At 38.1% G+C, this 15,804-nt stretch overlaps 1 protein-coding gene and 1 pseudogene across 1 annotated transcript; one reads left to right on the forward strand and one right to left on the reverse strand.

The window, feature by feature from the left end:
- Positions 1–637: 637 nt before the first annotated feature.
- Positions 638–9,086, reverse strand: LOC139943140 (putative nuclease HARBI1; annotated as a pseudogene).
- Positions 9,087–10,096: 1,010 nt separating this feature from the next.
- LOC139942997 (integrase/recombinase xerD homolog) lies at positions 10,097–14,678 on the forward strand. The gene is made up of 2 exons (XM_071939812.1): positions 10,097–10,571; positions 13,484–14,678. The coding sequence occupies exons 1-2, from the start codon at positions 10,310–10,312 to the stop codon at positions 14,473–14,475; spliced, it is 1,254 nt and encodes a 417-aa protein (XP_071795913.1). The 5' UTR covers positions 10,097–10,309; the 3' UTR covers positions 14,476–14,678.
- The last annotated feature ends 1,126 nt before the right edge of the window (positions 14,679–15,804 follow it).

Consider the following 15,804-nt stretch of genomic DNA (forward strand, 5'->3'; position numbering starts at 1 on the left):
GTATAAAATTCCTTCAAAACACTCTTCCTCATTAATTCCATAGCTCCTTTTGTCAGTGGATCAACCAGAAATTTGTCTTTGGAATTGAATTACTCCTTTCTACTATATAGTACAGTTTGCGGTAACACCATGTTATAACAATCTCTAAATAAGTTGGGGTGGTTTTGAAAAGAACCGTTGGGTTAACTCGACGTTTCGATCAGTATGCTCTGATCGTCTTCTGGAGAATGCTGGAAGACGATCAGAGCATACTGATCGAAACGTCGAGTTAAGCCATTGGTTCTTTTCAGAACAACCCCAACTCATTTAGAGATTGTTATTACATGGTGTTACCGCAAACTCTTGTGTCTTATCTCCACCATGCAGTTTCAAATCCTACTCCTTTATACTAATGATAGCTAATGAGATGAAGCAGTCATTTTCAAACTAAACTGAACCATATAGTCAAGAAGTATTTGATTGAATATTTTGTTGAAATTGGCCAAAACCTATATTTTATTGCAATTTATTTACATATATTTAACTTAATCATTATGATCATTAATAAATAAACTTCAGACATATTGTTGTGTTTGTTGAGTGGGCAAACCTTGCATCTTTTATTATTAAATATTTTGCTTAAAAGAACTTTCACAGATTTGACAAGAAAAAAACTGGGAAGAACACAGATTTACTTAAAACTTACACGGTCTGATGATGATAGTAGAAAACATCCCATAAATATTTTCTGTCTGAATACTTAGATGAGAAATAAATCAAAATAATTTGTCAGTGTTTTATTCTTTCACTGTGCATTCGATGTCATGCAAAATGTGTTTTTCAGTTTTAGACTATTTCTTGTGACCAAGAAGGCCGATCAATCTCAAACTTCTACAAGTTTTTTGTACATGGTTTTTGTAGCAAATAACAGTTCTGTAATGTTCCTTTAAAACTTGAATGCCTATCTGTTATTTTGAGAAAACAAAATTAGCTGTAGCAAACCCTAGCAGAGTTTTTCTCAAAGCTAAATTTCAATACGTCACATGTACACAGGTGGTTAAATAAATATATTTTTGTCAATAAAACATCAGAAAGATTGTTATAAGCAGCATGACAAATTTAAAACAAATTTGTTTCCAATAGATGGAAAATTGCATAAGGGATATTAACATTGGTTTTACCCATATATTTACACCGATGTGTGTAAGCACTGTATACTTGGTACCGAGTTCAGTGCAAAAACTCACAGGAATATAACTCAAGTGAGATTGAACCCACGACCATCAATTAAATTGTTCTCTAGCTACCGGGTAATCTTGGTGGCCGGTTTGAATTTTTTTGACTTCCTGTTTTTGTTCAAAGAAGTGAAATAAAATGTTATCAATTCAAACTTTCTTGGGTTTTATGTTCTTGTATAACTTATGCGAAAAATTGGTCTCAACAAAATCTTTACTCAGTTGAAATATTCATTAACTATACGCCCATGAAGTACACCTTCATAGGGCAATTCCTCTACCTCGTCAACCTCAACATCCTCCTCAATATCTGGCTCCCCCAAGATCTTGGCAAAGTTAAACAAAACACAGCAGGATTTTATTATCTCGCAGGCTCTTGTGGGGGATACCCTTAGACCGAGTGCAAGGCAAGGAAACTTCCGCTTAAGTTGGCCAAGTGTCTGTTCCACTTTGACTCGTGTCCTCCGATGAGATCTGTAATTGGGAGAAAACCTTCATAAAATGTTAATTTATCAAAATAAATTATTCAACAATGAAAGATTAAAGGGGTCTCGTCTATTCTTATGTTAAGAAGCCCCAATTTCCTGACAAACTGCATACAACATTGCGTTTACCACAGACTGGTGTCTTAAGAACAGCCACAATTATAAAAATTAGCTACAGGTTTATTACCTTTGTGATGAACGCACTATTGTGCACTACCATAAAGACTAGAATTAGGAACAAACATATTGTAGGAGTATTGAAACATCAGGTGTTGGCACTTATATACTGTACCTGTTATAATTCCTTTCAGCATTTGTTGTCGGTTTGTCAATGGGAGTCATCAGCCAAGGCCTGAGAGGGTATCCAGAGTCTCCAATCAACGATCCTTGCAAACTAAAAACAAAGTGTATGGTATGTTGTGTTATATTTAAGGTTTCGATTCTTCAAGCATAAAGCAAAATCATTGTTAAATGTCTGTTATGTATATTATGGATATGTGAGGGGGTCAAGTTTGATCTTCTACTGACCAGCATAAATGGCTTAAATGAGATTGGCTGTTTTAAGTCAGATTTTATAAACTCTCTTTATTTGATATCAGAAGATTGAGCTTATTTAAGTTATCACACTGGCTCTCGTGGAATACGGAAAGATGTAGCGCCGTGGCCTCGTTGAATATGGAACGCAGACACGCTATATTTTTCCATATTCAATTCAATTCAATTCAATTCAATTCAATTCAATTGTTTGTTGTCACACATATAAATATATACAGTGAAATTCACTTCGGCTTGCGAGTCTAAAAATGTTAACATCAAAAATTACAAAAAATACAGAAAACCCTAAAACCACATAGGCATACAATAACGAACAAATAAACAGTATGCGCACAATATGCAGAGAGACAATAACAGTAACAAAATTGCAAACCCCCAAAACAAATTAAAAAGTATTAATCATTAAGTAACCTTATTGCACTGGGATAAAACTATTGCGAGTACGGTTGGAGTCGGCTCTGATCGCTCTATATCGCTTACCTGATGTCATTAATTCAAACAAACTGTTCGCAGGGTGAAATTTATTCCGCTTTTGTGATAACTTACATTAATAAATACCTTGGACGGTTTCAAGTCTCTGATATTGGTCAAAACCCGGTCATGTGTGAGAGTGTTAATAGTGGTATAAAGACCGGCTTTGGAAAACAGCAAATAGATCATTCTTTCAAGGAGTCACTGGTCTCAAAGATCAGTAATGTGATTAACGCACGAAAGAGATGGGAACCATCAAAAGCTCAAATATGGCCCCTGAACATATCTGGAAGTACCGCCGAGAGAAAAGTCACAAAGTTTAGACAATTTTAGTCGTTTAATTCGCTAAAAAAAGTATGTATTAATGGGAATAACAGTGTTTGTACCCGGTCATCACTGCGGGGTAATGACCTTGGTTGGTGGCTGGCGCTCTTAACGGACTCCGGATCGGTCCGTTAACAGCGCCAGCCACCAACCAAGGTCATTACCACGCAGTGAAGACCGGGTATGAACACTGTTATTCCCTAAATGTTAGTGTTGCTCATTCATTTTGTTTTATTTTATAATTGTTTTTCTTGTGTTCAGATGATAATTAAAAATAGACAAACCTGCCATCAGTGAACATGTCGCCAATGACACTCCTGTTGACGATGGCACTGTTGTGAGTGCTACCTGGCTACAACATTGGTGATTTGATACTGAGCATTACAGATGACTTGAACATTGATGCTGTGCCAGCCCTTTCTATTCACATACAGATGTTCATCATCCAGTAGAGGAGCACCATACAATCGGATATGACTCCCATTAACAGCTCCGACAATTTTATGAAACCCTGCGATGGCGAAGAACTCTCGCTGGGTTGTCATCACATGTGCTGTTGAACAGGAAATTTGATGACTCTGTTGGCTAATCTGTTGATAGCACCACAAACTCGATGAACAATTCTGCACACAGATGGTATACTGACATCATGAAGATCTCCATCTATTGAGTAAAACGACCCAGTAGCAAAAAATCGTAGCGCTACCAAGAGTTGCATTTGTCCTGAGATTGCATTGCTGCGCTGTGAAAGTAAATATAATATTTATTAGATTTTATCGTACCAACAACATGTTGCATTCCCGATCCAACTTGAGGGCAACATATCCCCATAATTTGTCATTCAATGGTCATTTTGAAAAAAAATTACAAAATTGTCATAATTTGTTTTTTAATTGGGGGCACCTTTTATTTTTATTTATGTAAAAATGTACATCATAATAATGAGACTGTGGTGTCATTCAATCTCTATGTGCACACAGTTTAGTTGTTATTCAACCACTTCCTCCGTCTACTTTTTATGTAATGTTGTTGATCACTTCGTGAATTTAAAAACTGTATAGAATAGTTTAGTATGGTAGTAATTCTAACCAGTAGTACACCGAATAACTTTTTGTATTAGTTTAATTATTTTGTTATTAATTCAAAGAAATTTGTGAAATGTCTTAAAGACGGTGGACACTATTGGCATATATGTCAAAGACTAGCCTTCACAGTTGGTGTATCTCAACATATGCATAAAATAACTAACCTGTAAAAATTTGAGCTCAATCGGTCATAGAACTTGTGAGATAATGAAAGGAAAAATACCCTTGTCACACGAAGTTGTGTGCGTTTATATAGTTGATTTCGAGACCTGAAGTTCTAAATCTGAGGTCTCGAAATTAAGTTCGTGGACAATTACTTCTTTCTCAAAAACTACCCCACTTTAAAGGGAGCCGTTTCTCACAATGTTTTATATCATCAACCTCTTCCCATTACTCGTCACCAAGAAAGGTTTTACGCTTGAAATTATGTTGAGTAATTACCAATAGTGTCCACTGCCTTTAAAGGAACACGTTGCCTTGGATCGGTCGAGTTGGTCTTTGAAAAACGTTTGTTATTAAATGCAAATGGTTAGATAGATAATTTAAAAGTAGAATATAATAATCCACACTAACATGCCTCGAAATTGCACCGTTTTCTTTTTACGTCGCGAAGAAACACGGTCGGCCATTTTTGGGAGTCACCTTATTGACTCCCAAAAATTGCCAACCATGTTAGTTCGCGACATAAGTGGAAAGCCGTTCAAGTTCGAGTCATACTTGTGTGAATCATTATATTCTACTTTAAAAACGTTTTTCTAACTATAATATGCATTTTATAATAAACGGTTCAAAACGCTTTTCAAGGACCAACTTGTCCGAGTCAAGGCAACGTGTTCCTTTAATGAAATAAAATAAATAATAATAAGGGTCATATAAACCGTCCAAAAACTGTTGAACTTCTACTTTTACTTCGATACTTGGCATAGTCCTTCAGTCAGGATATAAACGCCACCCACTATTGTATTTATCAACCATCATGACTAAGTGGAAGGGAAAATAGTCTTCAGGTGTATCCTACAAAACTGTCCAAACCCAACCCATTTCATTTTTTAAATTCAAGACTAAGACATTATAATTACACATTCATTTCAAGTAACAACACCCACACAATTCATTGGAACTTGTTAATGTTTAATGTTCTTGATCTAGTCTATTCCTTCCTCCATGGTCTAACCTAGAATTTGTCCTACGTTACAGAGGAGTCAAACCTGGGCTACTCTTGCATATGATGTTCAATCTATTAAACTCTAACTCACCTCACTACTTGTTTAAAACTAAAACATCATTTTATAACAAAATTCCATTAAATTTTAATTGTACCATATATATAAAAAAACAGCGAAACTGAAAATGGTGTTGTAAAAAAAACTTTAAAAAAAAGGTTCAATTAAATTTGACTAGGCCTAGCTTTATTAAGAAGTCGTCAAACTGTCTAGGTAAAACTTAACAGCTTCAACATGATTCGGCTAGAGTATAACTTAAAACAAAAACGTAACGAGTTGTGTGCATAGAAAGACACTGCGCGTGGATGCCGCCATGTTTGTTTATAGTTTTCATGTTTTTTGAGCAAACGAATGGTGGCGCTAGACAGTTTGCTTTTACTGCTTTAGGGATTTTAATCACTGGTGTTTTGTACTTGTGTAAGTTTACAGAAATAAATCATAATGTGTTCATGTAATAAATAACAAAATTTAACATTATTTTCTTCGATGCTTATTTATTTAATAATTTACCTTTGTGTCATGTTCTAATTCAACCCTTTCCAATAAACCAACAATTCCATTTTGTGTAAAGCGATAGCGCCTGTAAATTTCATCGTCCGTTAATGTATCAAGTGGGCATCTTCGGTCAGGAAATAACCTTTCTCGGCGTAATGCCCGCCCAGCTTCTCTGTCTAGAAGCAGCATTAACGCCATTTTGAGACTAGAGCAATGTGAGTTAAGACGACCCTTTGGGTGGTCGTAAGTTACGATGTACCTTAGCTCGTTGTCAAGGAATTTGCGACGTCTAGAATGCATCGTAAGTTTCGTGAAATCGATGGGGGAGCACGTCCTAAGTTTACGACGCGTATACATCGTAACTTGAGCTACGACGCCTCGTAGCGCTTCGTGAAATCGACCCCGTGTGTCTGCCTGATGTCTAGAACAGTGACAGGATGATTGATTATTGTCTTAAGTAACAGTGTCTAGATCTAAGACCTTGGAGTGTGACCTTGGGGTCAGGGTTAGCCTCAGGGGAATTCTATGCGGCTACGAAGTTAAAGGTGACTAAGTCGAAGACTCACCCCAAGCTAATTCTGCTGCTACTAGTGTTATCCGGCTTATGGTCGATTTAGCACTTTAAAAAACCCGTAATTTTTTACTGTACCGTTAATGAGTATACAAAATTTGTTTACAATGGTACAGTCGATGACTGTACGAGAGTGCAGCGCAGAGTTAATACATATAAACGAAATTGATCAATTACATCTTCTGTAACTAAATCTGACCTAAAATTTGTGCAAGTTCCTAGTTATTATTTGTTTTAATCCAAGTTAATCAATTCATCTGCCAATAGTTGGAACATAAGTATTCATTTCGGTTTACACTTGTATGTCTTAAGTCACACAAGTTTGGCAGGTAAACTAACTGGAACAAAAGCGGTTGTATCTTTGTTTGCATTTATGAACAAAATAATTGTGGTTGATTTATTCCAACAGTTTTACTGAATTTATTGGATTGTGCACTCTTGACTTAATCACACTGTTAAAGAGGGTCTTTAATGTCAAATTCAATTTTGTGATATACCTTTTTTTTCCCCAAAAATGCCTCCTTGGATGAAAAAAACTCATTAGTTGTTTAATCCAATGACGTCATGTTTCAAATTGAAGTCACGAATGAACCAAAACAACCCGTACAAAAATGAACCCATTTTTCTCTTGAATTATGTCATAAAGGATGTTTTGAACGTTGACAAATTTTGCACTGGAGGATATCGAATAGAATGGCAATTACACCACTTTAACGTGAGGTTAGAGACTTGTAATTTTTTCACCACTCACATGAGGACTATATCTATTGGAAAATGAGTACATCACATTAAAGCCGCTCTATTAGTGCAGTTGAACTGCAGTTGTTTCCACTTGGCCAAAATGAAAAAATAATACAAGTGCTTCAAAATAATTACCTTTGCATGAATCACTTCCTTTGTAGCTGCAATATTAGGTGGGTATTGTAGATTGAAAACATAGAACACCACGAACCACATCTGAAGACCCTTGAGAAGATCACTGCAATTGAGTAGTGGATTCCTTTCGATGCAGACTGCACATTTTGTGCTCAGGAAGGGGTTGTCACCTGCAGTAGAAACAATCATATAAACAAACATGAATTTATTTGCAAATGCAAATAACAAAAGGACCAGTTTAGGTTATAAAATGAGGAATTTTTTTTTACCAAATCTTTATTTACATCTACCCACAGTTAATATTTTTAAGACACACAGGGTAAGTCTAATGAGCATAGGAAATCTGTGGGCTTAAAATGTTGAATAGGTGACATTTGTTGTTGACCACAAAATATTGCAGTATTTTTCAGATGATCCAGGGTGTGGGAGTTTCAGTTTTTGAGAAAAATGTTGGCAAGTTCACTTATCAATTTCAAATATGAGCACAAAGCTGTAGACAAAATGTCTTATTGGAAACAATAAACCATCTGATTTAAGATTGATTTCATTAAGTATGGGAAACACCATAGTTCCATCAGTAATACTATACTTAGCCTTCTAAGCATATGCACAAAAATTTAAGTATGATTGATTTTCAACTCAAATGTACTTCAGGTGAGAAAATTATCATTCAATGTTCAAGTCATTATTAATGGTGAAATTAAATTGGGGAACTAAAATGTCAGTTATTTTCGAGGGTATTTTTTACCTGCATAGGCCAGTACAGGGCTATCCGTGTCACAGTCAAAGTCAGAGCTTCTTGCAGTTTCCTTTACACAGAAAGAAAAAGAAAACAAATCACAAACATGTATAACGTTCAAAATATATAAATACTAGAGGCCATTTACAACATTGGTAATTACCATGACACTGCTATACTTTGTGTCCCTTTAAGCTGTTGTCAGCATTTTTCATAACAAGAGCATATAACACGCGATGAATTTTTCACTGGTTATTTCATGATATTGAAAAGTAAGGGTTTAATACTGATGTTGTACTTGTACCTTTTGTCTATAAACAAATGCCGAATATATCTGGTTAAAGCCATTGGACCCTTTCGGTAAACAGTGTTGCCCAAGGCCCACACTTTGTGTACCACAACTTCTATATCAAATAACAAACCTGTGAAAATTTAGGCTCAATCGGTCATCGGAGTCGGGAGAAAACAAAGGAAAAACCCCAGACCCTTGTTTCCGCGCGTTTCGCCGTGTCATGACATGTGTTTACAATAAATCCGTAGTTCTCGTTAACGAGAATTTATATTGTTTGGCTGTTTTCTCAAAAAGTAAAGCATTTTGTGGAATAATATTTCAAGAGAAGTCTTTCACCATTGCCTTCTATAAACCCTGTAAGTTATTTGTAAATCTGTGAACTTTTATTTTTTTCTGAACCGAAAAGGTCCAATGGCTTTAAGTCAGAACTGGAAGATGTTCCCACTTGAAAAGTATTTAAAGAAAACTTTCAACTGATCCATTAGTTATTAAATAATTGTACTTGGCATCTAGATCTGTTATTGAAATAATTTACAATTAGGCTTAAGAAGCTTCCGTGGATACAACTGTAGTTAGGGTAAAGTGTGCATAAGGATGTGACATCACCCATACTGTGTTCATAGTTTAACAGAATGTGTGAAACGTCACATTTGTATAATGCATTTATGTCATTGCAACTTCTTAATTACGATCCCTAATCTGGTACCTGAAATCCCTTGATTGAAAGGTTTTCCTCTTCTCCAAAGTAGTCTGGCAATGTGCAAAGTGCACCAGCATATTCAACTCTCTCTGGTGTCGTTGACTGATTTTTAGCACTTTCAACCAGTTTCTCCATCTTTTGCTGACCTTCTTATTGTCTTCCATAAAACTCATGATTGTTTTACCCTTTGAGGTGATGTTATCCATGAAGACTGTCTTGGTATCATGACCAACAAGATGCTGAAAATGATCTAGCAGATAGATTTGCTCAAACAGGAAAGGCCACTGTTCTTTAACATTCATAAGGGAAACAGCTGGTTGCTTGATAATGACAGATCTTTGGCTAATATAAGTCAGTTTCATATATTCTCTCACTTTAGCACCATCTCTGTCCTTCTTTGGGTACTCCTGCTGGAGCCAGTTTCTTTTTAGTTCAAGTGACTCTTTGTCCTTTCCATTTGGAAACACTGAGGGCTGCCAATCAGCACATCCGTATGAATCTCTGAACCGCTTCTGTGGTTTACCTGATGGAACGCGTGATCCTTGTTTTTTGTTTACTGCCATTACAAGGCGAACAGAGTGATGGTTGTAATACATGGTCTCCAATGATCTTGCAAAGTTAATTTTCTTTTCGTTATTGCACGACAGGTGCAGCACGCTCGTTAGAGCGTGCCATGATTACGTAAGGTTTCCTTTCACATTCTCCCTTAAAACGGGGCGTTTTCAGCTTAGCAATCACTCTCGGTAGAGCAACTTACCTCGCTCAATCGTCCGTTCTCTATGCTCTAATCTTATAATACCGTACACAACAAATTAGAAGATGAATCCTGAGGCTTCGAATGAAGACATACTTTTGGCAATACAAACCTTGTCAAGCAGTATAGACACCAAAGTGGAGTCTGCAATCAAGAAACAACGGACATCAGCTGAAATTGAGTATGAATTTAAGAGCATCGGAAACAAAGACCAGTTTCGACATACTGAAAAACTCAATGCTCTGGTAGAATCGGCCATTGCATCAATAAAAGTTGGAGACCTTAACTCCGGATTGGGTCTATTTAGTTCAGTTATAGAGCTGAATAAACAACGCCAGAAGCTTATCAAGGTTGCAGATAGATCTACACAAGGCTGGGCAACCGTTAAAGAATACATCACGGACGAGTTGGCAGATGACTCCGGAGACGAAAAAAGACTGAAAAAGGCCGAAAAGTCTGCTGCATCCAAAAAGGCCGAGCTCAAGAAATCTAAGGTGAAGCCCACTCGTCCTTCCCAGTTCAGCCATGGAGCCCCATCTCGTGCTCCTTATTCTTTTCGTCCTTTCGCCCCCAGTCATTTCAGCAGCCCATACCGACCAGAGAGTCGCACCTGCTTCCAGTGCGGCATTACTGGACACGTCCGGACCAGTTGCCCTTCCCTACGTGCACTACGACAACCACGAAGACTGCAAACTCCAGCCACCGGACTCTCAGACACATCCGGCCATTAGAAACTGGGAATCGGCTGAAGGCGATTTACCCGGTCACATGCCCACAGGCGTAAAAGGTAAACTTAAACCTTGTATTTCATTCTGGAGAAATGTTCTCAAAGCAAGCCCCTTTGATTAGATGTTATAGAAACAGGTTATAAGATTCCGTTTTATTTAGAACCACCACCCATTGTTTTGAAAAACAATAAGTCCAGCCTAAACCACGCCCAGTTTGTTGAGACCGCCATTTCCGAATTGATCACAAAAAGATGCATTGTAGAATTAGACTCGCCGCCATATTGCTGTAACCCTTTAACCGTTGCAGAAGGTAAAAAGCTGCGCTTGGTTTTAGATTTGCGGCATCCGAACCATTTCATTTGGAAATCAAAGTTCAAGTACGAAGACCTCGCCCATATCGCTCCAGCACTTGACAGTAACCAGGTGTATTTTTCTTTCGACCTTGAATCTGGATATCACCACGTAGAAATATTTCCGCCACATCAAAAATACTTGGGTTTTTCCTGGCATCATTGCGATAACCATGTTATATATTACATGTTTACTGCCCTTCCATTTGGATTAAGCAGCGCATGCCACCTTTTTTACTAAGCTAACAAGGCCGCTAGTGTATTTTTGGCGCTCTCAGGGTATTATTTCTTTCATGTACATTGACGACGGTCTTATAATTTCATCAGACCATGCTTCAGCGCAAAGTAGCAAAAATATAGTGCGAAATACCATCAACAATAGCGGCTTTGTTCCTAGTAAAACAAAATGCATATGGGAACCCACCGAAGAAATAAAATACTTGGGTCTCATCACTGATTCCAGGGATTTGCTGTTTCGCATACCACAGAAGAAACTGTACAAACTTCTGTCAACGATCTCTGCAATTTTTACGGCACACAAAGCCAACAATTGTGTACCAGTTAAACAGCTGGCATGTTTCACGGGTCAAGTGATCTCGATGTCCCTAGCATTGGGCCCCATTGCTAGATTAATGACTCGTGACTCATATAGATCAATCGAATCAAGTGATTCCTGGAATCAATCGATAAAGTTACGCAACGACACTGTAGCTGAACTCGAATTCTGGGCCCAAAACATCGTTTCTCTTAACGGCTTTTCCATCAGACTCAGGCTTGTCCCATCTATGACCATTTATTCAGATGCCAGTGATGTAGGTTACGGCGGATATGTTGAAAACCAACCAAATCTCAAGATTCAAGGAAACTGGTCACAATCAGAAAAACGTAAAAGCTCAACTTGGCGCGAACTAGCAGCGGTCCTTAACTTACTCTTAGAACTTCAACACGTGGTTTCCCACAAAACTATCAAATGGTGTACTGACAATTCAAACGTGCCAAAGATAATCACGCGGGGTAGTGTCAAACCCGATCTACATAACATTGCATTGTCAATATATACTTTGTCTAAGAAACACGATTTCATCCTAATTCCTGAGTGGTTACCTAGAAATGAGAACAAACTCGCTGATAAGATAAGCAAATTTAAAGATTTTGATGATTGGGCAATTGATTCTGTGTCATTCAATCTCATAGACAATCTTTGGGGACCCCACTCAATAGATCGCTTTGCCTCACCTCACAACGCAAAACTCCCCAGGTTCAACGCTAGATTTTGGTGCAAAGCGGTATGCGGCGTAGATGCCTTTTGCCAAAGCTGGACATCTGAAAACAACTATTTCTGTCCCCCCGTGTCCCTTATTATACAAGTCATTAAACGCATTGTTGCGGTCAAAGCAACAGGCACTCTAGTAATCCCAAAATGGACAACATCAGCATTTTGGCCCTTCGTCTGCCCAGACGGCATACACCTAGACTATTCAATTGTAGATTGGAAAGTATTGCAAACGTCATTCAGCCCTTCATCATTGGGTAAGAGCACAGTTTTCCGAAATAATCCCAATTTTTCATGCTTAGCTTTGAGATACGATTTTTTCACAATCGTTCAGATCTTCGAACATGGGGTTTTGTCTTTCTCCTCTCGGCATCTGCCCTGAATGTGCCGTTCACGCATAAAAAACTTATATTTTCTTATAAACAGTCGGTCAAAAATTGTTGACGAAGCGACGATTGCGTATGATTGAAAGATATGATTGTATATAATAATGCAGTTGATTGCAATTGGGCTAATTGTAGCCGATGCCGATTTGTGTGCATCACCGTAATGGATGGTTTTTTATAACCAGTATGGGAATCACCTTCGATTTTTCCTCAGATGATATTATTGCATGCATGCCTTTTTGCTTTACCCTTTCTTTGGCGTTCTCTAAATACTATGCGAGGCGAGCAGCTCCGCCATTACAATGTTCACCAAAACATTACCTTTGTGTTGTTTTTTTTTTGTCTATTCTTTAACTTTACATGAGGTAAATTTAGAAAAGAAAATAATTTTCTAACGTAAGAATGGAGTAAGAAAGTTAATTTTCTTTTCGTTATTGCACGACAGGTGCAGCACGCTCGTTAGAGCGTGCCATGATTACGTAAGGTTTCCTTTCACATTCTCCCTTAAAACGGGGCGTTTTCAGCTTAGCAATCACTCTCGGTAGAGCAACTTACCTCGCTTCCCACCGCAACCCGCCCTATCAAAAAAAAAAAAAATAAAAAAAATAAAAAAATGCTCGGAGAAAGGATAGCGCGACCTACGTCCAACATCCTGGTCGCGTCCACGGTCCCTCCACAAGTTGGGGGTTTTACGTGGCCACTGAGCGCTGATAACTCAGCCTGGTGTTGGACGCCGAGCTTTTGTTGCACGTTTTTCAGTAGCAACACCAAATTAAGTGCATATTACACGCACTTGCTTCTATATATTCTGAAACGACAGATAATTTTCCTTATCTCTGAATTTTTGCAGACCGGCTAATTTAGCCATGAATTAGCAATTATTGCATATACATATATATAGCTTTTAGGCTATGGTACGGAGCACAACTTTTGCTGCTCTCTTTTTACTTTGTCTGTTTCAGATAGATGGTTGGCACTCTCTCATTCAGCAACTGACCCGGAACTAAAGCAACTTGCCCTTGGAGCCCTACCAAAGCTATTAATGTCATCAAGAGCACACTCAACAACGATAAAATACAGCAATAGTTGGAAACGATGGGAATCATGGGCTTCATCCAAGACCGGCGTCAAATCATTTCCCGTCAACCCAACAGATTTCGCCCTATATTTGTCTTCATTTTATTCATCCGGTCATAAAACGGCAGCAGATTCTGCAGCAGCTGCTGTTGCCTGGGCACATAGCTTAGCTGGATTACCGTCACCTACAAACGATCCATTGGTCAAAACAACCATACAAGGCTACAAGAGACTCACAGCCTCTACCCCAAATCGGAAGGAACCGGTAACACCTGAAATCATGGCAAAACTTTATAATGCTCACGGTCAACCTAGTGCAGCATTAGGCGATTTACGCATCCTATTCGTATGCTTTGTCTGTTACGCAGGTTTCCTTCGTTTCAACGACATCAGTAATGTAAGACGAACGGACTGTAGTATACTCAGTGACAGTCTCGTCATACATTTATGCAAGTCAAAAACTGATCAATACCGCCAGGGCAATAATATAACAATTGCAAGAACATTTCAGCCAACCTGTCCAGTTGTAATCACAGAACGATATTTCCAAGCAATGGGCGATCCTGACACTTCTCCTCTACCGGTACTTCGCAGAATGACACGTTCCAAAACCGGTCTCGTTCCTACTACTCATGGGTTAAGCTACACCAGAACCAGAGAGATTGTACTAGAAGCCCTCCGACCATTCGTTCCAGATATTCACAAGTTCGGACTCCATAGCCTGAGGTCAGGCGGTGCATCCGCAGCTTCAAAGGCCCTACTCCCATCTCACTTAATATCCATGCACGGAAGATGGAAAACCGAAAAGGCCAGAAATGCATACATAAAAACTGATCCGCAAACACGTTTGCTCCCCTCATCTGTACTTGGAATTTGAAATTGAATTTAATGAGATTATGTGAATAATTGGCTAGTTAAGCCGACGAGAATAATGATGAAATTTAAATTAAATGAGTTGAATTAAGTATGTGAATGTCATGAATAAATACTATGCGAGGCGAGCAGCTCCGCCATTACAATGTTCACCAAAACATTACCTTTGTGTTGTTTTTTTTGTCTATTCTTTAACTTTACATGAGGTAAATTTAGAAAAGAAAATAATTTTCTAACGTAAGAATGGAGTAAGAAAACCTTCAGTACCGGTACCGCTGCCATTTTCAAAGGCTGCAGGTGAGATTTCAAGTACAACAGTTGCAATAGATCGAAATCACGGCCGTATCATACATAAAATAAGATAGCGCCCTCTTGCGGATGACTTTTGTCATTTAAACCCCGCCCCTTTTGCGTGGTGCAATGTGCCCATCACGGAAGTAAAGGCCTAATTTGCATACAAGATAAACAAGCGGCTCCCCTGATTAGTTAATTATTCAAACAAATTGTTTTTAAGTGGGCGTATCTATGACGCAGTGGTTTGTTTTCTTTATTTACTTGGGTCAAAAGTCAACTATTTTTTAATCTTGGGCCGGGTTTAGACATGCTGTTTTCTCCAAACGTTTCGAACGTAGTCGCCACAATGTCACCAAAAAACGGCAAATCAGACCAAAAAATAACTTTACATTTTAGAAACGTGAGCCATTCACAGAAGGAGTGTGTATTTTGCAGAAGATCGTGGGTCTAAAAAGGTAAGGGCAGCTCGGTTTTTATCCTAATTTTCAGACAAAGTTTGACAATGTTTTTCAGTTTTTCGTTCGTTACACGGACGTGTACACACGTACAACACATGTACATACATTACGTTTTCCATACACGTGTTTTGTGTATAGGCCACGCGTGGAACTATATGGAGACGGGCGGTCATGTACACACGTGTAAAGTGTACATGGTCGTGTGGCCTGATCATAATGAAAGCATGGCTGCTCTGTGATTCGAAATAGGAAGTAAACTAGTCATCTTAAGTTTACATATACATTGCAATAAAAAATTAACAATCAGAACACTAAGAATTAAGCACTTAGAAATAGAATAGAAGTTTAAAACGGAACAAGTTTATTTTATGTACATGTATTTCAATCCAAAAACCAGGGTGCTGTATTCCTATTTTTGTTTTGTTTTATCCTGAACTGAAGGGAGTTATAACACAGCACCCCAATTACTGTCGGTAGTTATTTTTGGCACTGTACTCCTGGTAAAATTTACAAATAATTATAACAAGCACTCATTATATACAGTCATTAATCAGTCAGGCCTAATTTAACTATGCTAACTT

Source organism: Asterias amurensis, chromosome 10 (assembly GCF_032118995.1).
Source record: "Asterias amurensis chromosome 10, ASM3211899v1".
Classification (NCBI taxonomy): domain Eukaryota; kingdom Metazoa; phylum Echinodermata; class Asteroidea; order Forcipulatida; family Asteriidae; genus Asterias; species Asterias amurensis.

What these genes read in the sequence shown, in the direction of transcription:
- LOC139942997 (XM_071939812.1), top strand. Translation starts at nt 10,310, where the DNA reads ATGGAGCCCCATCTCGTGCTCCTTATTCTTTTCGTCCTTTCGCCCCCA. An exon ending in CATGCCCACAGGCGTAAAAG is followed by an intron (nt 10,572 to 13,483) that starts GTAAACTTAAAC and finishes TGTCTGTTTCAG; the next exon opens with ATAGATGGTTGGCACTCTCT.